This window comes from Symphalangus syndactylus, chromosome 12 (assembly GCF_028878055.3).
Source record: "Symphalangus syndactylus isolate Jambi chromosome 12, NHGRI_mSymSyn1-v2.1_pri, whole genome shotgun sequence".
Lineage (NCBI taxonomy): Eukaryota > Metazoa > Chordata > Mammalia > Primates > Hylobatidae > Symphalangus > Symphalangus syndactylus.
In genome coordinates, this window is record NC_072441.2 from 67620366 (window position 1) to 67646778 (window position 26413).

The 26413-nt window shown below is 37.0% G+C and overlaps 1 protein-coding gene across 3 annotated transcripts in view; it reads left to right on the plus strand.

Moving 5' to 3' along the window:
• SYCP1 (synaptonemal complex protein 1) overlaps positions 1 to 26413 on the plus strand; it is a 145131-nt gene that overhangs the window by 109376 nt on the left and 9342 nt on the right. For all 3 annotated transcript variants that reach the window (XM_063625815.1, XM_063625816.1, XM_063625814.1), the window contains 3 exons: positions 16938 to 16997; positions 20796 to 20972; positions 24501 to 24644. In XM_063625815.1, coding sequence (XP_063481885.1) covers positions 16938 to 16997; positions 20796 to 20972; positions 24501 to 24644 — 381 coding nt within the window. The remainder of the gene's footprint in view (positions 1 to 16937; positions 16998 to 20795; positions 20973 to 24500; positions 24645 to 26413) is intronic.

Below are 26413 nucleotides of genomic sequence, written 5' to 3' on the forward strand. Positions count from 1 at the left end.
ACACCAATTTTTCTTAGGTTGGTTTGTTCAACATAATCCCAAGCTTCTTGGAGGCTTTGTTCATTTTTTTTAAAGTATTTTTTCTTTTTTATTATACTTTAAATTCTGAGATACATGTGCAGAACATGCAGGTTTGTTACATAGGTATACATGTGCCATGTTGGTTTGCTGCACCCACCAACCCGTCATCTACATTAGGTATTTCTCCTAATGCTATCCCTCCCCTTGACCCCCACCCCCTGACAGACCCCAGTGTGTGATGTTCCCATCTCTGTGCCTATATGTTCTCATTGTTTAGCTTCCACTTTCAAGTGAGAACATGTGGTGTTTGGTTTTCTGTTTCTGTGTTAGTCTGCTGAGAATGATGGTTTCCAGCTTCATCCATGTCCCTGTAAAGGACATGAACTAACTCCTTTTTATGGCTGCATAGTATTCCATGGTGTATATGTGCCACATTTTCTTTATCCAGTCTATCATTGATGGACATTTGGGTTGGTTCCAAGTCTTTGCTATTGTGAATAATGCTGCAATAAATATATGTGTGCATGTGTCTTTATAGTAGCATGATTTATAATCCTTTGGGTATATACCCAGTAATGGGATTGCTGGATCAAATGGTATTTCTGGTTCTAGATCCTTGAGGAATCACTACACTGTCTTCCACAATGGTTGAACTAATTTACACTCCCACCAACTGTGTGAAAGCATTCCTATTTCTCCACATCCTCTCCAGTGTCTGTTGTTTCCTGACTTTTTAATGATTGCCATTCTAACTCGTGTGAGATGGTATCTCCTTGTGGTTTTGATTTGCATTTCTCTAATGATCAGTGATGATGAGCTTTTTTTTCATGTTTGTTGGCTACATAAGTGTCTTCTTTTGAGAAGTGGCTGTTCATATCCTTTGACTACTTTTTGATGGGTTTGTTTGCTATTTTCTTGTAAATTTGTTTAAGTTCCTTGTAGATTCTGGATACTACCCTTCTGTCAGATGGATAGATTGCAAAAATTTTCTCCCATTCTGTAGGTTGCCTGTTCACTCTGATGATAGTTTCTTTGGCTGTGCAGAAGCTCTTTCATTTAATTTGATCCCATTTGTCTATTTTGGCTTTTGTTGCAATTGTTTTTGGCATTTTAGTTATGAAGTCTTTGCCCATGCCTATGTCCTGAATGGTATTGCTTAGGTTTTTTTTCTAGGGCTTTTAATGGGTTTAGGTCTTAAGTTTAAGTCTTTAATCCATCTTGAGTTAATTTTTATATAAGGTGTAGGGAAGGGGTCCAGTTTCAGTTTTCTGCATATGGCTAGCCAGTTTTCCCAACACCGTTTATTAAATAGGAAATCCTTTCCCCATTTCTTGTTTTTGTCAGGTTTGTCAAAGATCAGATGGTTGTAGATGTGTGGTGTTATTTCTGAGGGCTCTGTTCTGTTCCATTCTGTTTTGGTACCAGTACCATGCTGTTTTGGTTACTGTAGCCTTGTAGTATAGTTTGAAGTCAGGTAGCATGATGCCTGTAGCTTTGTTCTTTTGGCTTAGGATTGTCTTGGATATATGGGCTCTTTTTTTGTTCCATATGAAATTTAAAGTAGTTTTTTGTAATTCTGTGAAGAAAGTCAATGGTAGCTTGATGGGGATAGCATTGAATCTGTAAATTACTTTGGGCAATATGGCCATTTTCATGATATTGATTCTTCCTATCCATGAGCATGGAATGTTTTTCCATTTGTTTGTGTCCTCTCTTATTTCCTTGAGCAGTGGTTTGTAGTTCTCCTTGAAGAGGTCCTTCACATCCCTTGTAAGTTGTATTCCTAGGTATTTTATTCTCTTTGTAGTAATTGTGACTGGGAGTTCACTCATGATTTGGCTGTTTGTTATTGGTGTATAGGAATACTTGTGATTTTTGCACATTGATTTTGTATCCTGAGTTTGCTGAAGTTGCTTATCAGCTTAAGGAGTTTTTGGGCTGAGATGATAGGGTTTTCTAAGTATACGATCATGTCTTCTGCAAACAGAGACGATTTAACTTCCTGTCTTCCTATTTGAATGCCCTTTATTTGTTTCTCTTGCCTGATTGCCTTGGCCAGAACTTCCCATACTATGTTGAATAGGAGTGGTGAGAGAGGGTATCCTTGTCTTGTGCTGGTTTTCAAAGGGAATACTTCCAGGTTTGGCCCATTCAGTATGATATTGGCTATGGGTTTGTCATAATTAGCTCTTATTATTTTGAGATATGTTCCATCAATACATAGTTTATTGAGTGTTTTTAGCATGAAGGGATATTGAATTTTATTGAAGGCCTTTTCTGCATCTATTGAGATAATCATGTGCCTTTTACATGGTTCTGTTTGTGTGATGGATTATGTTTATTGATTTGCATATGTTGAACCAGCCTTGCATCCCAGGGATGAAGCCAACTTGACCATGGTGGATCAGCTTTTTGATGTGCTGCTGGATTAGGTTTGCCAGTATTTTATTGAGAATTATCACATCGATATTCATCAGGGATATTGGCCTGAAATTTTCCTTTTTTGTTGTGTCTGCCAGGTTTTGGTATAAGGATGATGCTGGCCTCATAAACTGAGTTAGGGAGGAGTCCCTCTTTTTCTGTTTGGAATAGTTTCAGAAGCAATGGTACCGGCTCCTCTTTGTACCTCTGGTAGAATTTGGCTGTGAATCCATCTGGTCCTGGGCTTTTTTGGGTGGTAGGCTATTAATTACTGCCTCAATTTCAGAACTTGTTATTGGTCTATTCAGGGATTTGACTTCTCCCTGGTTTAGTCTTGAGAGGGTGTATGTGTCCAGGAATTTATTCATTTCTTCTAGATTTTCTAGTTTATTTGTGTAGAGGTGTTTATAGTATTCTCTGATGGTAGTTTCTATTTCTGTGGGATCAGTGGTGATATCCCCTGTATCATTTTTTATTGTGTCTATTTGATTTTTCTCTCTTTTCTTCTTTATTAGTCTGGCTAGCAGTCTATCTATTTTGTTAATCTTTTCAAAAAACCAGCTCCTGGATTCATTGATTTTTTTGAAGGGTTTTTCATGTCTCGATGTCCTTCAGTTCTGCTCTGACCTTAATTATTTCTTGTCTTCTGCCAGCTTTTGAATTTGTTTTGCTTCTCTATTTCTTTTAATTGTGATGTTAGGGTGTTGATTTTAGATCTTTCCTGCTTTCTGATATGGGCATTTAGTGCCATAAATTTCCCTATAAACACTGCTTTAGCTGTGTCCCAGAGATTCTGGTACGTTGTGTCTTTGTTCTCATTGGTTTTAAAGAACTTATTTAGTTCTGCCATAATTTTGTTACTTACCCAGTAGTCATTCAGGAGCAGGTTGGTTAGTTTTTACATAGTTGTGTGGTTTTGAGTGAGTTCCTGTTTTCTTTCTTTCTTTTTTTTTTTAGATGGAGTGCAGTGGTGCCATCTTGACTCACTGCAACCTCTGCCTCCCGGGTTCAAGCGATTCTCCTGTCTCAGCCTCCCAAGTAGCCAGGACTACAGGCATGTGCCAGCATACCCGGCTAATTTTTGTACTTGTTGTAGAGACAGGGTTTCACCATGTTGGCTAGGCTGTTGTTGAACTTCTGACCTCAGGTGATTGACCTTCCTCGGCCTCCCAAAGTGCTGGGATTATAGGCGTGAGCCACTGCACTCGGCCTTGAGGGAGTTTCTTAATCCTGAGTTCTAATTTCATTGTACTGTGATCTGAGAGACTGTAATGATTTCCATTCTTTTGCATTTGCTGAGGGTGTTTTACTTCCAATTATGTGTTCAATTTTAGAATAAGTGCTATGTGGTGCTGAGAAGAATATATATTCTGTTGTTTTGGGGTGGAGAGTTCTGTAGATGTCTATTAGGTCTGTTTGGTCCAGAGCTGAGTTCAAGTCGTGAATATCCTTGTTAATTTTCTGTCTCATTGTTCTGTCTAATATTGACAGTGGAGTGTTAAAGTTTCCCACTATTATTGTGTGGGAGTCTAAGTCTCTTTGTAGGTCTCTTAAAACTTGCTTTATGAATCTGGGTGCTCTTGTATTGGGTGCATGTATTTAGGATAGTTAGCTCTTCTTGTTGCATTGATCCCTTTACCATCATGTAATGCCCTTCTTTGTCTTTTTTGATCTTTATTGGTTTAAAGTCTGTTTTGTCAGAGACTAGGACTGCAATCTCTGCTTTTTTCATTTGTTTGTTTGCTTTCCACTTGCTTGGTAAATATTCCTCCATCCCTTTATTTTGAGTCTGTGTGTGTCTTTGCATGTGAGATGGGTCTCCTGAATTGCAGCACACCAATGGGTCTTGACTCTTCATCCAATGTGCCAGTCTGTGTCTTTTAATTGGGGCATTTAGCTCGTTTACATTTAAGGTTAATATTGTTATGTGTGAATTTGATCCTGTCATTATGATGCTAGCTGGTTATTTTGCCCATTAATTGATACAGTTTCTTCATAGTGTTGATGGTCTTTACATTTTGGTTTGTTTTTGCAGTGGCTGGTACCAGTTTTTCCTTTCCATGTTTAATGCTTCCTTCAGGAGCTTTTGTAAGGCAGGCCTGGTGGTGACAAAATCCCTTAGCATTGCTTGTCTGTAAAGGATTTTATTTTCCTTCACTTATAAAGGTTAGTTTGGCTGGATATAAAATTCTGGGTTGAAAATTCTTTTCTTTAAGAATGTTGAATATTGGCCTCTACTCTCTTCTGGCTTGTAGAGTTTCTGCAGAGAGATCCACTGTTAATCTGATGGGCTTCCTTTTGTGGGTAACCTGACCTTTCTCTGTGGCTGCCCTTAAGATTTTTTCCTTCATTTCAACCTTGGTGAATCTGACAATTATGTGTCTTGGGGTTGTTCTTCTCTAGGAGTATCTTCGTGGTGGTCTCTGTATTTCCTGAATTTGAATGTTGGCCTGTCTTGCTAGATTGGGGAAGTTCTCCTGGATAATCTCCTGAAGTGTGTTTTCCAACTTGGTTCCATTCTCCTTGTCACTTTCAGGTACACCAATCAAATATTGATTTGGTCTTTTCACATAGTCCCATATTTCTTGGAGGCTTTGTTTATTCCTTTTCATTCTGTTTTCTCTAATCTTGTCTTCACTCTTTATTAAGTTGATCTTCAGTTTCTGATATCCTTTCTTCCTCTTGGTTGATTCGGCTATTGATACTTGTGTATGTTTCACGAAGTTCTCATGCTGTGTTCTTCAGCTCCATCAGGTCATTTCTGTTCTCTAAACTGGTTATTCTAGTTAGCAGTTCCTGTAACTTTTTATCAAAGTTCTTAGCTTCTTTGCATTGGGTTAGAACATGCTTTTTTAGTTTGGAGGAGTTTGTTATTACCCACCTTCTGAAGCCTACTTCTGTCAATTCATCAAACTCATTCTCCATCCAGTTTTGTTTCCTTGCTGGAGAGGAGTTGTGATCCTTTAGAGGAGAAGAGGCATTCTGGTTTTTGGAATTTTCAGCCTTTTTTTTTTTACTGGTTTTTCCTCATCTTCATGGATTTATCTACTTTTGGTCTTTGATATTGGAGACCTTCAGTTGGGGTTTTTGTGTGGGCATCCTTTTTGTTGATGTTGATGATACTGCTTTCTGTTTGTTAGTTTTACTTCTAATAGTCAGGGTCCTCTTCTGTAGGTCTGCTGGAGTTTGCTGGGGATGTACTCCAGACCCTGTTTACCTGGGTATCACCAGGTAATACCTGGGTATGCACCAGGAGGCTGCAGAACAGCAAATATTGCTGTCTGCTCCTTCCTCTGGAAGCTTCGTCCCAGAGGGGCACTCGCCAGATACCAGCCAGACTTTTCCTATATGAGGTGTATGTTGGCTCCCGCTGGGAGGTGTCTCCCAGACAGGAGGCACGGGGGTCAGGGACCTACTTGAGGAGAGTGTCTGTCCCTTAGCAGAGCTTGAGCATTGTGCTGGGAGATCCTCTGCTCTCTTCAGAGCTGGCAGGCAGGAACATTTAAGTTGGCTGAAGCTGCACCCACAGGTACCCCTTCCCCCAGGTGCTTTGTTCCAGGGCATTTCTTTCAGAGATGCCCTGCCCAGAGAGGAGGAATCTAGAGAGGTGGTCTGGCTACAGCGGCTTTGCCATGCTGTGGTGGGCTCTGCTCAGTTCAAACTTCCCAGTGGCTTTGTTTACACTGTAAACGTGGCATTTTACCAGTCTCTTCAAGCTCTGTTATGTCACTTGCACAGTTTTGTGAGTGAAAATATATAAATATCATGATTTGGGATATTCTGCTTACAGGGTGATGAGAGGAGCCCAGAGAAAAACATAAAGTTTACCTGGTGCTCTTAGTGAGTCTCTTTTTGTGCTTTGTATTCTTTTAGGGGAATCTTCTGTTTAAGAAGTTTATCTTTTGACTTTATGTCTAGTATGTTCTGTTTATTGGCAAGGATAACTAATTCTTTATGGTTGTAGTTGTGCTTCCTTTCTCCAATCGAGACAGGCCAAAATAGAAACTTAAGTGGTTTTTTCTTGCTGATCACTCATATGCATTTTCTAGGCATCTTTTTCCTGTATTGCCTATTTATGTCCTCAAATCTCTTCTTATAAAATTCAGGTATATTAGTGACCTTTACTTTCATTATTATATGTTTTCATTTTCTTTCACCAATACTATACAAGTAGTTATAGGGTGAGGAGCCACAGTGAGTAGGGTGAAATGAGCACAGTTGTATATTGTGGCTCTCTTACTGAGCCTCACTAGTATTACAGATTATAGCATGAGATTGTATGTTTTTGTTGTTGAATGTATTTTTGCCAGTTTTTAACTACTTTTGTTTCTTTCCTCTCTTCCTCTCTTGCTTTTTTGTTGTTGTTGTTAGTTTAGGAGAAGGAAGATTTTGTAATCTGGCTTTACCATCTTTACCAAGAAGTTTGATTTACTGTGTTATTTCAGTTAGGTATACTTTAAGTTTCTTATATATTTTTTCTGTTTGATCAATCATGAGCTAAAAGGAGTTGAGTGTTCTATTACTATTATCTTTCTCTTCCTTTTGAATTCTTTACTAATTTTGCATTGTATATTTTGATGAATACTATTTGTCGTATAAAAGTTTATACTAATTCATTGTTTTTTTTGGAAATAGTATACTTTATTTTTGTATTTTTGCCCCAAAGTCAGCTTTATCTGGTATTCATATTGTGACCCTCACTTTCTTGTTGTATTTGTCTCCTGTGTTTTTGTCTATTTTTTATTAACCTTGATTGAATCTGTAACCCAAGAGTCTTTTTTTGACTAATAGGTTAGTTATCCTGATTGTATTTGTTGATACGATATGTATCAGTTTTGAATTATTCTTGTGTTTCTGTAATAAACTCTATTTGGTCACAACGTATTTTTAAAATATAATGTTAGATTATGCTGGCCAATATTTTATTTAGCACTTTTATGTTGATACGCATAAGTTGAATGGTTTGTACTTTAACTTTGTTATTGTGATAAAAACATATAACATTAAGTGCACCATCTTAACACTTTTTAAATGTACAGTTCAGCAGTGTTCAGTATATTCGCCTTGTTGTGCAACAGATCTCTAGTAGTTTTCCATCTTGTAAAACTAAAAGTCTATACCCATTCAACACGAATTCCCTTTTCCTCTTCCTCCCAGTCCTTGGCAACCACCTTTGCAAATCCTGTTTCTGATTTTGAATACTTTACATGAGTGGAATCATACAATATTTGTGTTTACGTGACTGGCTTATTTCACTTAGCATAATGTCCTCGAGGTTTATCTATGTTGTAATATGTAACAGGATGTCCTTTTTAAAGGCTGCATAATATTCTATTATATGTATATACCATATTTTCCTTATTATTTTTCTCTTGATGGACATTTGGGTTCCTTCTACCTCTTGCTATTGTGAATAATGCTGTAATGAATGTGAGTGTGCAACTATCTCTTTAAGATCTTGCTTTGAATTCTTTTGGATATATTTCCAGAAGTGGGATTCTTGGATCATATGGCAATTGTATCATTAATTTTTTTTTTTTTTAATTATACTTTAGGGTTTTAGGGTACATGTGCACAATGTGCAGGTTTGTTACATATGTATCCATGTGCCATGTTGATTTCCTGCACCCATTAACTCGTCATTTAGCATTAGGTGTATCTCCTAATGCTGTCCCTCCCCCCTCCCCCCACCCCACAACAGTCCCCGGCACGTGATGTTCCCCTTCCTGTGTCCATGAGGTCGCATTGTTCAATTCCCACCTATGAGTGAGAACATGCGGTGTTTGGTTTTTTGTCCTTGCGATAGTTTACTGAGAATGATGGTTTCCAGTTTCATCCATGTCCCTACAAAGGACACGAACTCATCATTTTTTATGGCTGCATAGTATTCCATGGTGTATATGTGCCACATTTTCTTAATCCAGTCTATCGTTGTTGGACATTTGGGTTGGTTCCAAGTCTTTGCTATTGTGAATAGTGCCGCAATAAACATACGTGTGCATGTGTCTTTATAGCAGCATGATTTATAGTCCTTTGGGTATATACCCAGTAATGGGATGGCTGGGTCAAATGGTATTTCTAGTTCTAGATCCCTGAGGAATCGCCACACTGACTTCCACAATGGTTGAACTAGTTTACAGTCCCACCAACAGTGTAAAAGTGTTCCTATTTCTCCACATCCTCTCCAGCACCTGTTGTTTCCTGATTTTTTAATGATGGCCATTCTAACTGGTGTGAGATGGTATCTCACTGTGGTTTTGATTTGCATTTCTCTGATGGCCAGTGATGATGAGCATTTCTTCATGTGTTTTTTGGCTGCATAAATGTCTTCTTTTGAGAAGTGTCTGTTCATGTCCTCTGCCCACTTTTTGATGGGGTTGTTTGTTTTTTTCTTGTAAATTTGTTTGAGTTCATTGTAGATTCTGGATATTAGCCCTTTGTCAGATGAGTAGGTTGCAAAAATTTTCTCCCATTCTGTAGGTTGCCTGTTCACTCTGATGATAGTTTCTTTTGCTATGCAGAAGCTCTTTAGTTTAATGAGATCCCATTTGTTGATTTTGGCTTTTGTTGCCATTGCTTTTGGTGTTTTAGACATGAAGTCCTTGCCCACGCCTATGTCCTGAATGGTATTGCCTAGGTTTTCTTGTAGGATTTTAATGGTTTTAGGTCTAACATATAAGTCTTTAATCCATCTTGAATTAATTTTTGTATAAGGTGTAAGGAAGGGATCCAGTTGCAGCTTTCTACATATGGCTAGCCAGTTTTCCCAGCACCATTTATTAAATAGGGAATCCTTTCCCCATTTCTTGTTTTTGTCAGGTTTGTCAAAGATCAGATAGTTGTAGCTATGCGGCATCATTTCTGAGGGCTCTGTTCTGTTCCATTGGTCTATGTCTCTGTTGTGGTACCAGTACCATGCTGTTTTGGTTACTGTAGCCTTGTAGTATAGTTTAAAGTCAGGTAGTGTGATGCCTCCAGCTTTGTTCTTTTGGCTTAGGATTGACTTGGTGATGCGGGCTCTTTTTTGGTTCCATATGAACTTTAAAGTAGTTTTTTCCAATTCTGTGAAGAAAGTCATTGGTAGCTTGATGGGGATGGCATTGAATCTATAAATTACCTTGGGCAGTATGGCCATTTTCACGATATTGATTCTTCCAACCCATGAGCATGGAATGTTCTTCCATTTGTTTGTATCCTCTTTTATTTCATTGAGCAGTGGTTTGTAGTTCTCCTTGAAGAGGTCCTTCACATCCCTTGTAAGTTGGATTCCTAGGTATTTTATTCTCTTTGAAGCAATTGTGAATGGGAGTTCACTCATGATTTGGCTCTCTGTTTGTCTGTTATTGGTGTACAAGAATGCTTGTGATTTTTGTACATTAATTTTGTATCCTGAGACTTTGCTGAAGTTGCTAATCAGCTTAAGGAGATTTTGGGCTGAGACAATGGGGTTTTCTAGATATACAATCATGTCATCTGCAAACAGGGACAATTTGAGTTCCTCTTTTCCTAATTGAATACCCTTTATTTCCTTCTCCTGCCTGATTGCTCTGGCCAGAACTTCCAGCACTATGTTGAATAGGAGCGGTGAGAGAAGGCATCCCTGTCTTGTGCCAGTTTTCAGAGGGAATGCTTCCAGTTTTTGCCCATTCAGTATGATATTGGCTGTGGGTTTGTTGTAGATAGCTCTTATTATTTTGAGATACGTCCCATCAATACCTAATTTATTGAGAGTTTTTAGCATGAAGAGTTGTTGAATTTTGTCAAAGGCCTTTTCTGCATCTATTGAGATAATCATGTGGTTTTTGTCTTTGGTTCTGTTTATATGCTGGATTACATTTATTGATTTGCGTATGTTGAACCAGCCTTGCATCCCAGGGATGAAGCCCACTTGATCATGGTGGATAAGCTTTTTGATGTGCTGCTGGATTCGGTTTGCCAGTATTTTATTGAGGATTTTTGCATCAATGTTCATCAAGGATATTGGTCTGAAATTCTCTTTTTTGGTTATGTCTCTGCCAGGTTTTGGTATCAGGACGATGCTGGCTTCGTAAAATGTGTTAGGGAGGATTCCCTCTTTTTCTATCGATTGGAATAGTTTCAGAAGGAATGGTACCAGTTCCTCCTTGTACCTCTGGTAGAATTCAGCTGTGAATCCATCAGGTCCTGGACTCTTTTTGGTTGGTAAGCTATTGATTATTGCCACAATTTCAGAACCTGTTATTGGTCTATTCAGAGATTCAACTTCTTCCTGGTTTAGTCTTGGGAGGGTGTATTTGTCGAGGAATTTATCCATTTCTTCTAGATTTTCTAGTTTATTTGCATAGAGGTGTTTGTAGTATTCTCTGATGGTAGATTGTATTTCTGTGGGATCGGTGGTGATATCCCCTTTTTCGTTTTTTATTGCATCTATTTGATTCTTCTCTCTTTTCTTCTTTATTAGTCTTGCTAGCGGTCCATCAATTTTGTTGATCTTTTCAAAAAACCAGCTCCTGGATTCATTAATTTTTTGAAGGGTTTTTTGTGTCTCTATTTCCTTCAGTTCTGCTCTGATTTTAGTTATTTCTAGCCTTCTGCTAGCTTTTGAATGTGTTTGCTCTTGCTTTTCTAGTTCTTTTAATTGTGATGTTAGGGTGTCAATTTTGGATCTTTCCTGCTTTCTCTTGTGGGCATTTAGTGCTATAAATTTCCCTCTACACACTGCTTTGAACGTGTCCCAGAGATTCTGGTATGTGGTGTCTTTGTTCTCGTTGGTTTCAAGGAACATCTTTATTTCTGCCTTCATTTCATTATGTACCCAATAGTCATTCAGGAGCAGGTTGTTCAGTTTCCATGTAGTTGAGCGGTTTTGACTGAGTTTCTTAATCCTGAGTTCTAGTTTGATTGCACTGTGGTCTGAGAGACAGTTTGTTATAATCTCTGTTCTTTTACATTTGCTGAGAAGAGCTTTACTTCCAACTATGTGGTCAATTTTGGAATAGGTGTGGTGTGGTGCTGAAAAAAATGTATATTCTGTTGATTTGGGGTGGAGAGTTCTGTAGATGTCTATTAGGTCCACTTTATGTAGAGCTGAGTTCAATTCCTGGATATCCTTGTTAACTTTCTGTCTCGTTCATCTGTCTAATGCTGACAGTGGGGTGTTAAAATCTCCCATTATTATTGTGTGGGAGTTTAAGTCCCTTTGTAGGTCACTGAGGACTTGCTTTATGAATCTGGGTGCTCCTGTGTTGGGTGCATATATATTTAGGATAGTTAGCTCTTCTTGTTGAATTGATCCCTTTACCATTATGTAATGGCCTTCTTTGTCTCTTTTGATCTTTGTTGGTTTAAAGTCTATTTTATCAGAGACTAGGATTGCAACCCCTGCCTTTTTTTGTTTTCCAGTTGCTTGATAGATCTTCCTCCATCCCTTTATTTTGAGTCTATGTGTGTCTCTGCACGTGAGATGGGTTTCCTGAATACAGCACACTGATGGGTCCTGACTCCTTATCCAGTTTGCCAGTCTGTGTCTTTTGATTGGAGCATTTAGCCCATTTACATTTAACGTGAATATTGTTATGTGTGAATCTGATCCTGTCATTATGATGTTAGTTGGTTATTTTGCTCGTTAGTTGCTATAGTTTCTTCCTAGCCTCGATGGTCTTTACAATTTGGCATGTTTTTGCAGGGGCTGGTACCGGTTATTCCTTTCCATGTTTAGTGCTTCCTTCAGGAGCTCTTTTAGGGCAGGCCTGGTGGTGACAAAATCACTCAGCGTTTGCTTGTCTGTAAAGTATTTTATTTCTCCTTCACTTATGAAGCTTAGTTTGGCGGGATAGGAAATTCTGGGTTGAAAATTCTTTTCTTTAAGAATGTTGAATATTGGCCCCCACTCTCTTCTGGCTTGTAGAGTTTCTGCTGAGAGATCAGCTGTTAGTCTGATGGGCTTCCCTTTGTGGGTAACCCGACCTTTCTCTCTGGCTGCCCTTAACATTTTTTCCTTCATTTCAACTTTGGTGAATCTGACAATTATGTGTCTTGGAGTTGCCCTTCTCGAGGAGTATCTTTGTGGCGTTCTCTGTATTTCCTGAATCTGAATGCTGGCCTGCCTTGCTAGATTGGGGAAGTTCTCCTGGATAATATCTTGCAGAGTGTTTTCCAACTTGGTTCCATTCTCCCCATCATTTTCAGGTACACCAATCAGACGTAGGTTTGGTCTTTTCACATAGTCCCAAATTTCTTGGAGGCTTTGTTCATTTCTTTTTATTCTTTTTTCTCTAAACTTCCCTTCTCTCTTCATTTCATTCATTTCATCTTCTATCAGTGATACCCTTTCTTCCAGTTGATCGCATCTGCTACTGAGGCTTCTGCATTCTTCGTGTAGTTCTCGAAACTTGGCTTTCAGCTCCATCATCTCCTTTAAGCCCTTCTCTCCATTGGTTATTCTAGTTATCCATTCTTCTAATTTTTTTTCAAAGTTTTTAACTTCTTTGCTATTGTTTTGAATTTCCTCTCGTAGCTCAGAGTAGTTTGATCGTCTGAAGCCTTCTTCTCTCAACTCATCAAAGTCATCCTCCATCCAGCTTTGTTCCGTTGCTGGTGAGGAACTGCGTTCCTTTGGAGGAGGAGAGGTGCTCTGTTTTTTAGAGTTTCCAGTTTTTTTGGTCTGTTTTTTCCCCATCTTTGTGGTTTTGTCTACTTTTTGTCTTCGATGATGGTGATGTACAGATGGGTTTTTGGTGTGGATGTCCTTTCTGTTTGTTAATTTTCCTTCTACCAGACAAGACCCTCAGCTGCAGGTCTGTTGGAGTTTACTAGAGGTCCACTCCAGACCCTGTTTGGCTGGGTGTCAGCACCGGTGGCTGCAGAACAGCGGATTTTCGTGAGACCACAAATTCAGCTGTCTGATAGTTCCTCTGAAAGTTTTGTCTCAGAGGAGTACCCGGTTGAATGAGGTGTCAGTCTGTCCCTACTGGGGGGGTGCCTCCCAGTTAGGCTGCTCAGGGGTGAGGGACCCACTTTAGGAGGCAGTCTGTCCGTTCTCAGATCTCCAGCTGCGTGCTGGGAGAACCACTACTCTCTTCAAAGCTGTCAGTCAGACAGGGACATTTAAGGCTGTGGAGGTTCTCGCTGAGTTTTTGGTTGTCTGTGCCCTGCCCCCAGAGGTGGAGCCTACAGAGGCAGGCAGGCCTCCTTGAGCTGTGGTGGGCTCCACCCAGTTCGAGCTTCCTGGCTGCTTTGTTTACCTAAGCAAGCCTGGGCAATGGCGGGCGCCCCTCCCCCAGCCTCGTTGCCGCCTTGCAGAGTGATCTCAGACTGCTGTGCTAGCAATCAGCAAGACTCTGTGGGCATAGGACCCTCCGAGCCAGGTGCGGGACACAATCTCCCAGTGTGCCGTTTTCCAGGCCCGTTGGAAAAGCGCAGTATTAGGACGGGACTGACCCGATATTCCAGGTGCCGTCTGTTTCCCCTTTCTTTGACTAGGAAAGGGAACTCCCTGACCCCTTGCGCTTCCCGAGTGAGGCAATGCCTCGCCCTGCTTCGGCTCGCGCACAGTGCGCTTCACCGACTGTCCTGAACCCACTGTTAGGCACTCCCTAGTGAGATGAAACCGGTACCTCAAGCAGAAATGCAGAAATCACCCGTCTTCTGTGTCGCTGGAGCTGGGAGCTGGAGACCGGAGCTGTTCCTATTCGGCCATCTTGGCTCCACCCTGTATCATTAATTTTTTGAGAACCTCTATATTGGCTGTAGTGACTGTACCATTTGACATTCCCACACAACATTGCATAAGGATTCTAATTTCTCTACATCCACATCAGCATTTGTTATTTCCTATTCATTTGATAGTGGCCATCCTAATGTGTGTAGGCAACATCTCATGTGGCTATGATTTGCATTTCTCATATGATTAGCAATGGTGACTATTTTTAATATGCCTGTTGGACATTGTATATCTTCTTTGGTGGTTTGATTATTCAAGTCTTTTGCCCATTTTTGAATTGGGTTAATAATAATTTTAATGCAATTTTTTTGTTGTTGAGTTGTAGGAGTTGCTTATGATTCTGGATATTAACTCTTCATTGATTATATATTTTAATAATGTTTTTGTCATCTTATTTTTCACTACATAGTAATACTTATTTTCTTTCTTATTCTGTAAAGTGTGTGTGGGTGTGTGTCTTACTTTGGTTGATTTGGAAGGTATATGTAGTCTTTTAAATTAGTTTATTGATTACCTTTATATTTTAAAATAATGTATCTAATACTGTCTCCTGTTTCATATTCCCCTGCATATACAATTTTAGTATTTATTATTTTACATTGTCAAGATTGATAAAAATGTGTATTCTATTATTTCACTATGATTCCTTTATCTCTTTAACTTGAGCTTTATATTTACATAGATTCAGCTCATCTTTTATATGCAACTTTTTTCCAAGTTCTCCGTCAATATGACAATCCCCACTTTACCTATAAGCCCATTGGCATAGGAAACTGTTACTAGATGACCATCTTAACTTCTAATTAAAATAGATGGGCTTTTTGGGATTATGATAAATCATTTTTCCTGTATCTTTCATTAATTTGATGGGGCCTTAATCTCTGCCTAGCAATGTGAAATTTGTTTACTATCTTGATATGGAGAAAGAGATTCAAAATTGGTCCTTTCAACCTTAAAATCTCTTACCCTGTGACTCTGTGGTCAGAACCAACATGGGGATTATTCCTTTTATTGAGTTCATTCAAACTATATTCTTAGAATCTAAAAAAATGAGCACAAGATAGGTTTATGGTTCCATGGGTTCACCATGAAGTAGACTCTGATAAAATTCTAATTATTGCTTGACGCTGATATGCTTGCACTCTGACTAGTGAAAAAATAGTGGCATTATAGATTCCAATAATTAATGTTAGTTGATGTGCAATTACCCATGTATTAATATTTTAATCCTTGGTGCACAAGATAGTAGGAAGGATGCAGTATGTATTTGTGATATTATTTCAGAACTTTTCCACTAGAGTACCAGTCTTCCTTTTTATTCAAAAGGCTATAGACTGATACATTTATTTAGATCCAAAATTTGGTTACAAGGCTGTCATTCTCTACTCTGGTGATCAAGTCAACCCTCTGTTTGCCAGGCCATATTATAGGAATATCTTACTTATTCAGATTAAATAGGAACCTTAGTGGTCTGGCCATCTCTTTGGTCTAAGGGAACTGATGATTATTTAGCTACCACTAAAGATACACACTCTTGTATGAGCTGTTTCACACCTTGGAAACATATATTATACTAGAACAGACTTTACAAAGATCTCCAGACCAGGAAAAGTCAGAATTGCAGAGACAGTGCAGTTGTAGGCGATGGTTTCTCCCGTCTGTCCTCTACAAGCCAAGATACATATTCTGAGAGTCATTACGATATTGCTGGTTTAGAAAATGTGCTTTGTCCTAAAAGACAGCATTCCAGCCCCTTAGAGTACACTCTAATTATCACTATAACTGAAGATCAACCATTGGTAGGTGATAGGATGCATAATAAGAACAGTAAATACTATTACATCAGTTTACAGCCAGCTTCTTTCATAGTGAAGTGAGTTCTGTGATTAGGAGCAATGCTATGGGAGAGATAACATGGTGTATTCAAGGTATTCAGTGAGGATAGATACTGGCATAGACATCATGGGCAAGTTTTACTGCCTACAGTTCTGCACACTTGGAGATTTTTACATTCTAAGACCTCTAATGCTCCCTGGAGTTGTAAAAATTTTGTTCTTCAGATAGTTGTCATATTACAGGCACCCTATTTATTCACTTTTGTAGACCAGGCTTTTCTTTTATCTTACTGAATAAATTCTATCTAGTGATATTAGCATATCACTCTTTCCACTCTGACCACAGCTCTCCTTTCCATTTTTATCTTGACTATACACATACCCTATTCTTCAGCAAAAGTTATGTATTATTTCCTAAGTATTGTGCTCTTTTCTGTATTTATTCGTGTGATGATTTTTGCTTCTCAGTTTTTCCTTTTACCCGTCATCTCTACTTATCCCTTGTTGAAAACTTGTTCATTATTGAAAGTCTAACTGAACTGCACCTTTTCTCAACATGCATGGAAAAATCTAATTCTGCCTGTAAAGGCTCACAATATTTTAGATCTTTTTGCAACTTTTCACAGCTTAGTTACTTGTGTGTATCTCTCATTCTGTAATTTGTTCCATTAGCTTTATTTTACAAATAAGAAAGCTGAGATACAGAGTTTTAAGAGACTTATTCAAAAGTCCGCAGATATACACTAGAGACTGATTAGAATAAAGGAAAAGATCATCAAAACCAAATAATACCTCTGTAGAAAGGAACTAACTTTTCTTTTTGTTCTTTTTATTACTTTATGAGATTGAGAGGTTAGTCATCTTTCTTTGTTAATACTTACTAGGAAAGATTTTGATAATATTCATTTGTGATCATAATGACATTTATGTTATTTGTACTTGATATTTATTTTTAATAGGAAAAACTCAAAAGAGAGGCAAAAGAAAACACAGCTACTCTTAAAGAAAAAAAAGACAAGGTAAGAGCATATAATTCTCATAGTTTTAAAATATCAATTCATTTTCTAACATCTACTTAGAAATGATTTTTTTGTTTATAAGTAGGAAAATAACATTTTAAATATATCATACATTTCATTTTCTAAGTTCTTTCTTGCTATTTATTAATTCAAAAGCATTTTAGCTAAAAATTTCAAAATTTTGTCATTTGGAGATTTGGAGAAGATTTCAGTCTAATGCAGAAACAGAAAAGAAGAAAAAAAGAAGGTTTCAGTCTTTCTCTACAATTCTTATTGTAGTTTTAATTTAATTAGGTACCTCTGTGTTTCTCTCTTAAGAATTTTTTAATGTTAGAGGCAAAATATTTTCATAAACAATTCTAAAGTTTATTTAGATTATGTCTAATTTTGAGTTTTGAGGGGGCTTAATAAATGACATCCTGTTTTCCTCACTTATGTTCTGAACCAATTGAGAAAGACAAGATAATATTTTTATTATTGAAGACTTTATTAAAAAGTATCAATATTTTAAATACTGGAGAATGCAGTTTATATTTGAAAGCAAGAGGATCTCTTAATCTTGAAATCCCAAATTAGACAAATTTATCTTCTGTCACAAGTAGAGCTTGACTAGCATAGGTATACCCACTCGATCATCTGCTGTTGTAAAACTTAGGGTATAAAGGAGAAGAGCAGAATTTATGTGTAATTCTAATAGTTCTCAAGGGGAGGAATAAGGAAGAGGCTGAGCTGTATGTGTCCACCTTCTCCTTTTCTTTAAATTCACCAATCACATTAAGTAATTTTTTCTCCCCTAAGGAATCAGGAAGAGGTTTGGTATGTTACCCTAGTAGTACTCCCTGTATATGGAAGGAAACTATCAGTCATAGAGAAGAAGAATACCCCTCAGCCTCTAACCTATTTGATAATATAGGATCGTTGCGGAGGAATTTTGATTTAGCAAATTTTTGGTTAAAATGATTAAGAATTTTCTTTACATATAGTGATATAATCTCCTAAGTTCCCACAGAGGTTGCTATGATTATAGTTAAACTGGAAGGAAATGACCCTCAGAGTAGTTTGAGAACAGTTCATTACATTTTATTACATTTGGGTTAAAAGAGAATAAAGGAAAGATGTACTGAACCTGTGAGTGAATACTGAATGCTTCGTATGTTCCAGACACTGTGCTATACAGTGAAAACATTATATTTGGAGAAATTATAATCATAATAAAATTAGCCAGAATGGTTAGATATAGACTTAAGGAAGTATCTAATGAATATAAGCAAATTGGTTAATCTCCAATATTCTTTTTTAAATTTAGAGTGTGTTCATATTATGAAAGTATGTATCACATATTCTTACAGAGATGTTTTGATTCATGTATAATTCTATATGCTTCCATTATCAAGTAGATTAGTAAATGCCATATATTTTATCTGAGAGTCTAGATATATATGTTGGAAAATGAACCATATATATGTTGCAAAATGAAAAAAATGATAAATGAAGAAATTTAACTAGGCTTTTTTTCTTTTTTTTTTTTTTTTTGCTATGCTTTATTCCAACACTACTGAAACATAAGCCTTGTTAAATTTACTAAACGTTTCTGAGTTTGGACAAGTTAATTAACTTCTTCATGTTTCAATTTTCTCATCTATAAAGGGATAATAATAATACCTATTTCCTAAAGTTGTTATGAGGATTAAATGAGATGGTATTTGTAAAACATTTAAAATAGTGCTTGTCACATAGCACATGCCTTATAAATGTTTGTTTGAAAAATACGACAGAGAAAATTGTGAATTTTCTGTCTACATGAATAACTATAAATGTAACATCCTTCCAAAAAAGAATGTAACTTGTAAGGAAGTACATGTTTCCATCATGTGTTCTGGAAAGGGATAGTTCAGTATTGTCACATGCAGAATTTTCTTTAGGCTACCAGGGAAATGTCAAATTCCAGATATGGCCACAAGGTGGTGCAGTGACCTTAAATTGTCATTCTTCTACGTGTAGGGAGGAACAATTTGTCCATTAAAGCAGTTACATTTTGGCGCTTCCAAAGTTTACCCCTGATGAATCCAGAGAGCAGTAAAAAAATTGCTTTCATCAAAATTTTGTCATCAACTATGATGTATAAATATATAGGGAAAAGGATACAGAAATGCAATTCTGAAAAAATTCATACTTGCTAGAAAAAGGATTATGAAATGACAGATCACTAGAACTGGGCAGGAAAGATATAAGCCATCTCATTTAGCCCCTTGATTTATAGATGAATAAATTTAAGCTTGGAGATACTTGTAGATTTACTTAAATAATCTGGAAAGATAGGAAAGATCTAGGAGAAAAGACCATATGATGTACTTGGCTCCTAGTTCAATGATTTTTTTATAGTACATGTAGTTGCCTCTTTATCCTATACCCTAATTTAAACGCACTGAAAGTTCAGCCACCATGCTTTCAAATTTTGTCCTTGTATTCCCTTTTTGTGTGTGTGTGCTCTAGAGAATTCAGAGAAATGAGAGATGATCTCAGAAGAACATGGTCCTGTAAAGGAGGGCTCTACAATGAAAGGCAGTAGGAGAACTGAAAGAACACAATTCTAGAAAAAGGGGAATTTGAGTTTCACAGCTAATTAGCTGTGGAATTGAGTAGATTAACATGCCTCAATTTCCTTACAATTTCCTTATGAGTAATTGCCACGATTGTATTCGTGATGGTGGCGACCAAAGAAAGTGTAAAATAGAAAGTGATCGGCATGAGTTTCATGTAGAATCCCACTAAAGCAACTATTACTAGCTTTTACTAGAAAGTTAGGTCAGGTGCTAAAAGAAGCTATATACAAAGGTAGAGTGAAGGAAAACTGAGGAAACTGAGTTGAAAAAATGTCAAGTATTTAGAGTAAACTTGCAATTTATTTATTTATAATTGAAGCAGATAGCCATTTTCTCAGTTTTTTCCCTGAAAATTTTTCTCATTCTTTACTTTCATAATTATTCTCCTTGCTTTTGGAAGCAAGTTAGGCTGGTGGATAGGAAAAGGCTGATATTTTTATAGGTGAAAAAGAAGAAGTATCAATGTATGAAAGAGAATGAATGAAAATTAGAATAGATTTCCTTCTGACTTTTAGGCTACCGCAATGAACCATAGATTAGGGCTTTTTGCCACGAGGAGTAAAGATTTTTTATTTTTATTTTTTAAAGAGAATCCTCAACTTTTGGTTAGAGAGTTGAGATATCTTATTTGTTTCAATTTTAAAAAATTTAACTTTTATTTTAAGTTCAGGGGTACATGTACAGATTTACTATACAGGTAAACTTCTGTCATGGGGGTTTGTTGTACAGATTATTTTGTCACCCAGGTATTAAACCTATACCTGTTAGTTATTTTTCCTGATCCTCTCCCTCCTCCCATCCTGCATGCCCTGATAGGCCCCAGTGTGTTTTGTTGTCTCCCTCTATGTGTCCATGTGTTCTCATGATTTAGCTCCCACTTATAGATGAGCCCATGTGGTATTTGGCTTTCTGTTCCTGCATTAGTTTGCTAAGAATAACGACCTCCAAGATATCTTATTTGTTTTCATAGAGGCTCTGTGAAGACAGGCAGGGGCAGATAACATTTGCATCTTAAATGGGCAAGTAAAGTGACAAGACAACTGTAATTTATTCAAACATCTAGTTAGTGATAAATTTAGGGATAAATTTGCTTATTTTGTTGTTAATTCTACTAGTTGCTGCACTTTAATTAAAGAAATAAATAATTAATATGACATTTAGTGATGGTTTTATTCACTCTTGTTGTTCAATGCAGAAAACACAGACATCTTTATTGGAAACATCTGAAATTTATTGGAAATTTGATTCTAAAGCAGTTCCTTCACAAACTATATCTCGAAATTTCACATCAGTTGATCATGGCATATCCAAAGATAAAAGATACTATCTGTGGACATCTGCCAAAAATACTTTATCCACACCATTACCAAAGGTTTGTGTCTCAACTTTCCATGTTAGTAGTAATTTTTTAATAAATAAATAAAGTTCTGTTATCACCATATACCTGGCATCATGCACACATATATAACTAGTTTCTTGAAAGTTTCGATTTTTTTTGTGGTATCAGCATGAAATGTAAAGACAAGGTCTTGCTGTGTTGCCTAGGATGGTCTTGAACTCCTGGCCTTAACTCATCCTCCTGTCCTGGCCTCCCAAAGTATTGGGATTATAGGTGTGAGCCACTGTGCCTGGCCTTCAACATGAAATTGTTTCATTTTTTTGATCACTGTCCACAACTTAATGTCATCTTGGGCAGATTTCATAACTTACTTGTTATGTATCAGTGTTTAAGGCCCTGACACAGGAAATCGGATTCTGACTTGACGTTTTATAGCATCACCACAGTTACTACTTCCCTTTGCTGTTTACCCCACATCATCTTGCATCTGTAGTCCTTAGCAGTCATCTTGGAGCAGATGCCTCTAGCAAAGTGGCTCAATTCTAACTGTCTTTCATATATCCACCTAATCCATGGGGAATTCATACAACTTTGCCATGCTAAATGGCACTGCAGATGCTCTACTTTTGATCTCTCTTTCCTCTCTCTCATTTACTTTTCCTCTCCTCAACTAGATACAAAGACAAACAAATTTGCTGCCTACATTCATATCTAACTAGGGAATGAGATGCCAGTCTTTCTTTCTTGAAAGCACTTCTAGTATTCTTTATAAAGATGCTGTTGGAGTTCCTGTCTTACTTGTCTTGGGAGTTGAAAAGAAAAGGATCTCAATTGTCTCCATCCCACTAAGCTTAAATGTTATGCCTTTTCCTTCTCAGTTTCCCAGTTGTGTTTGATGGTGTCTGCAAGTCTCTGAGACTTTGTTTTTCTTCATTTTTTTTCTATTCCATATCAGTTGAATTATATTCAGGCTCATGGATTCTTCTTCTGCTTGCCTGAATCTGCTATTGAGCCCTTCTAGTAAATTTTTCATTTCAGCTATTGTAGTTTTTAATTCCAGAATTTCTATTTGGTTCTTTTGATAATTTATTTCTCTTTATTGATATTCCATTTAGTGAGATGTTGCTTTCATGCTTTTCTTCATTTCTTTAGACATAATTTTCTTTAGCTCTTTGAACATATTTAAAATAGCTGACTTTAAATCTTTGTCTAGTTAAGTCCAATGTCAAGGCTTCCTCAGGGAGAGTTTCTATTGTTTGTTTTTTTTACTTTTCTATTTGGGCCATACTTTCTTCTTTCTTTGCATGTCTCGTAAATTTTGTTTAAAACTGGACATTTAAAAATATAACAACTCTGGAAATCAGATTCTCTCCTATTCCCATGATTTGTTGTTGCTACTTGTTGTAGTTATTGTTTGTTTTGTGACTTTTCTAGACTAATTCTGTAAAGTTTGTATTTTTTGTTGTGAGTGCCACTAAAGGTTCTCCTTGATTAGCTTAGTTTTTAGCTAATGTTTGGACTCAAATTTCTTTAAATGCCTAGAATCAATAAATTTCCCAATCTTTGTCAAAGGTCTCTATTATATGTGTGTAAGGGCATGCTTTCAACACTTAGCCTGGTAGTTGATAACTCTGCCTTAGCTTTCCATTCCTGCTTCTACAGAACCTCAAGATTAGCCAGTGGTGAAAACTTAGGGCCTTTTCAGGACTTTCCTGAGCCTGTAGATAGCCCCACATATATGCGTGGCCTTCTATATTTCCAGGAATATGTCAGAGCTTTTCAAAGCTTTGCCATGGATATTTCATTTCCTAGCTTTTCTTTTAAGGTTTCTGGTTAGTCTTTTGTTTGTCCCAACTATTCATCACTGCTTCACGTTGCTGCAAAGTTAAAACATTTGTTGTTGTTTTTGACAAATTCTGCCCCCTGCTTCACACACACACCAAGGAGAAGGCATTTTTTCACTAGTGAGCGCTCGGGTTGAATGTAATCAGCCATCAGCCTTGTAAGTGAGATCTTGCAGAGACCCACCAGACAAATCAATGACAATTCTTTGGGAATAAAGCTTTGAAAGAGCTTCAGTTCAGTTCTGTTCTGTTCTGTCTGGTGGTTGCCAGGCTGCACCAGGAACGTGGGCTGTTATTCTTTAAGGATAACATAGAGCTAGAGCAGGGGATGGGACCGGGGAAGTTAAGACACCACAAAGTTTGGGGTTTCTAAAGAGTTTTAGCCATTTTATTTTCTTTTTTTAAAGAGTAAGCACTCTCCAGGTGGCTGCAAGCCTTTGGTTAATTTCCAGAGTTCTGAAAAAAACTGATTCTGACAAGTTTTTACCAGTATTTTTATGGCTTTTATGGAGGAGTGAATTTTTAGAGCTCATTACTCTGCCATTTTTACTGATGTCTCTGACCTTAACTTTTTAAATTAAATTAAATTTAATTTTTGTTTTTGCTCTGTTGACTGGGCTGGGCTGCAGTGGCATGATCATGGCCCACTGCTACCTTGAACTCCTGGCTCAAGCAATTCTCCTGCTTCAGCCTCCTAAGTAGCTGAGGCTATAGGGATGGGCCACCGTACCTGGCTATGTTTTTTTAATTAAAAAAAATTTTAGAGTTGGGGGTCTTGCTACGTTGCTCAGATAGGTTTTGAACTGGCCTCAAGCAATCATGCTGCCTTTGTCTTCCAAAGTGCTGGGATTACAGGCATGAGCCACTGTACTTGGCTTTTGACCTTACTATTTATTTATTTATTTATTTATTTATTTATTTATTTATTTTTTGAGATGGAGTCTCGCTCTGTCCCCAGACTGGAGTGCAGTGGCGCGATCTCGGCTCACTGCAAGCTCCGCCTCCTGGGTTCACGCCATTCTCCTGCCTCAGCCTCTCCGAGTAGCTGGGACTACAGGAGCCCGCCACCATGCCCGGCTAATTTTTTGTATTTTTAATAGAGACGGGGTTTCACCGTGGTCTGATCTCCTGACCTCGTGATCCGCCTGCCTTGGCCTCCCAAAGTGCTGGGATTACAAGCGTGAGCCACCGTGCCCGGCTTGACCTTACTTTTTACAGATACTTTTACAAATTATAAAAATTACAAGATAGTATAGAATGTGAAACATTGACTAATGTGAATTACTTTACTAATATAAAAATAAGCTAGCATATTTTCTCACAAAGTAATAAGGAGTTTTGTAGAGAGAGCAAAGCTCACTCAGTTATTTTTTGCGATCATGATTAGAAATATTAAGGCCCCTAAGACTGTTGATTGCTGAATCTGGAGTGTGTCTGTCTCTGTTTCACTCTTTCTCTTTCTTGTTTTCTTCAGCAAGTTAAAGGAAGGGCAGAGAAAGTCTACCATTGTAAAATTTTTGAAGAAAGACAACTTATAGTATCAAAAACATCTGAATTAAATTCTTATCCAAAATTTTAGCCTCATATACTTGCCAATAATAATGGAGGTTTCTGATTACTAAGGACTCAAATTGCCTTAAAATTATTTGTGAAACCCTTTATTAATAATGCATATTTTATTTGATATGATAATGTGTTGTTTTTTATTTTTGGATAGGCATATACAGTGAAGACACCAACAAAACCAAAACTACAGCAAAGAGAAAACTTGAATATACCCACTGAAGAAAGTAATAAAAAGAGAAAAATGGCCTTTGAATTTGATATCAATTCAGATAGTTCAGAAACTACTGATCTTTTGGTAAAAATTTTACAAATAATATTTTGTATTTATTTATATTACTTATTTGTATACAATTTTCCTTGATATAGGTGTATAATATATTTACGTAGTACCTACCATTGCAATAGTGATATACAGTGGAGCTCTGCTAAAATGCAGATCCTTGTGCTTTTGCAGCGTTTTAGAGAAATTAGGGTTCAAATAATTTCCCTGTAAATTTCAGAAAACCTGGCACTTTGAAAATACTTGATATAGCATAATGGGCATATGATATGATTAATCATTGTCTTGTTTTCTAGAAGAATGTCTTAAAGGAGTTCTTACTATATTTTTAAAAAGAGATGGAGTGAATATTTTACTGTAGCCAAATCTGTTATTTAGGCGTCCCCTCTATTTTGCATATTATACATGCTCCTTTTACATCACTGGTTGATGTTTATATCAAGGTATTGGTTGACAACTATAACATTTCCATCACTCTAAAGAAGTTAGTGTATTAAGGACAGCATGTTTAAGCAGGCTATTTCCTCCAGCACTTTGTTTCACTAGTTACTCCCGTTCACATATACCACTATTTTCTGAAGGCATAATAATGGTTTATTGAGAATAATGAAGCTTAGATTCATTTAATTTTTTTAAAAAGGTGAACCATACCAGAGTAAATGAAGCAATGCACCAAAAATTCCTAATGACAAAATACCGTTAAATTCATTTGTTTTATTATTCCCACTTATAACTAGAAGACCCTCCAAGCTTTTCTACTGCTTTGGGACCCTCTATTTTCATTTTTTCCTGGAATAATGAGTAGTTGAAGTCTTAAAACCCTAACTATTGAAGTTAACATGCAGAGTCCCTACTTCAGAACCCCTGTGTTTTATAGATAATTATTAACATCTTAACAATTAAAACTGTGAACCAGGTACTATTGTAAACACTTTATACAACGAAGATTACTTTAATTATTTCTTATAACAATTCCAGCCTTTAGAAATACAGTTGGCCTTCTGTATTCACAGGTTCTACATCTGTGTATTCAACCAACTACAGCCCAAAAAATTTGAAAAAAATAAAAAATAACAATTCAATAGAAAATAATATAAATAAGAAAGCAATACAACATAACTATTATAGTGTTTACATTTTATTGGGTATTATAAGTAACCTAGAGATGATTAAAGTATACAGGAGGAAGTACATAGGTTACATGCAAATATTATATTATTTTACATAAACATCCACAGATTTTGGCATGCATGGAGGGATCCTGGATCCAATCCCCCATGGATACTAAGAGATCACAGTATATACTGTTCTTTCCAGTTTACAGATAAGGAAACTGAGTCACACAAGTATATTTTTCAAGATCACATAGTTAGTAAGACATGGAACCAAAATTTGAACACAATCTGGCTTCATAGACTATGTAAGTCATTGCACATGATAACTGCCAATTCAAACTGTAGTCCAGATATATAAAAATGTAATAATAATTAGAAAGAAAATGAGCTTTAGAATTAAACATTCTAGGGTTGTAATCTCTGTTATTATTCTAGCAGTTTGAGTTTAGGCCCATTTCTTAGCTGATCTGAGATTCAGAATGAGCATCACAAACTTGCAACACAATAAACATATTACAGTATTATAGAATTGCACACAATTGTTCAAACTAGTCTAAAAACACATTTCACAGTCAGTTTCCTGGTTATAATTATTATATGAACCTGTTAGTCATTTTGTAATTTTCTTAGCTCATGTAGTTGAATTTTGAACATTCAAATTATGAAAAT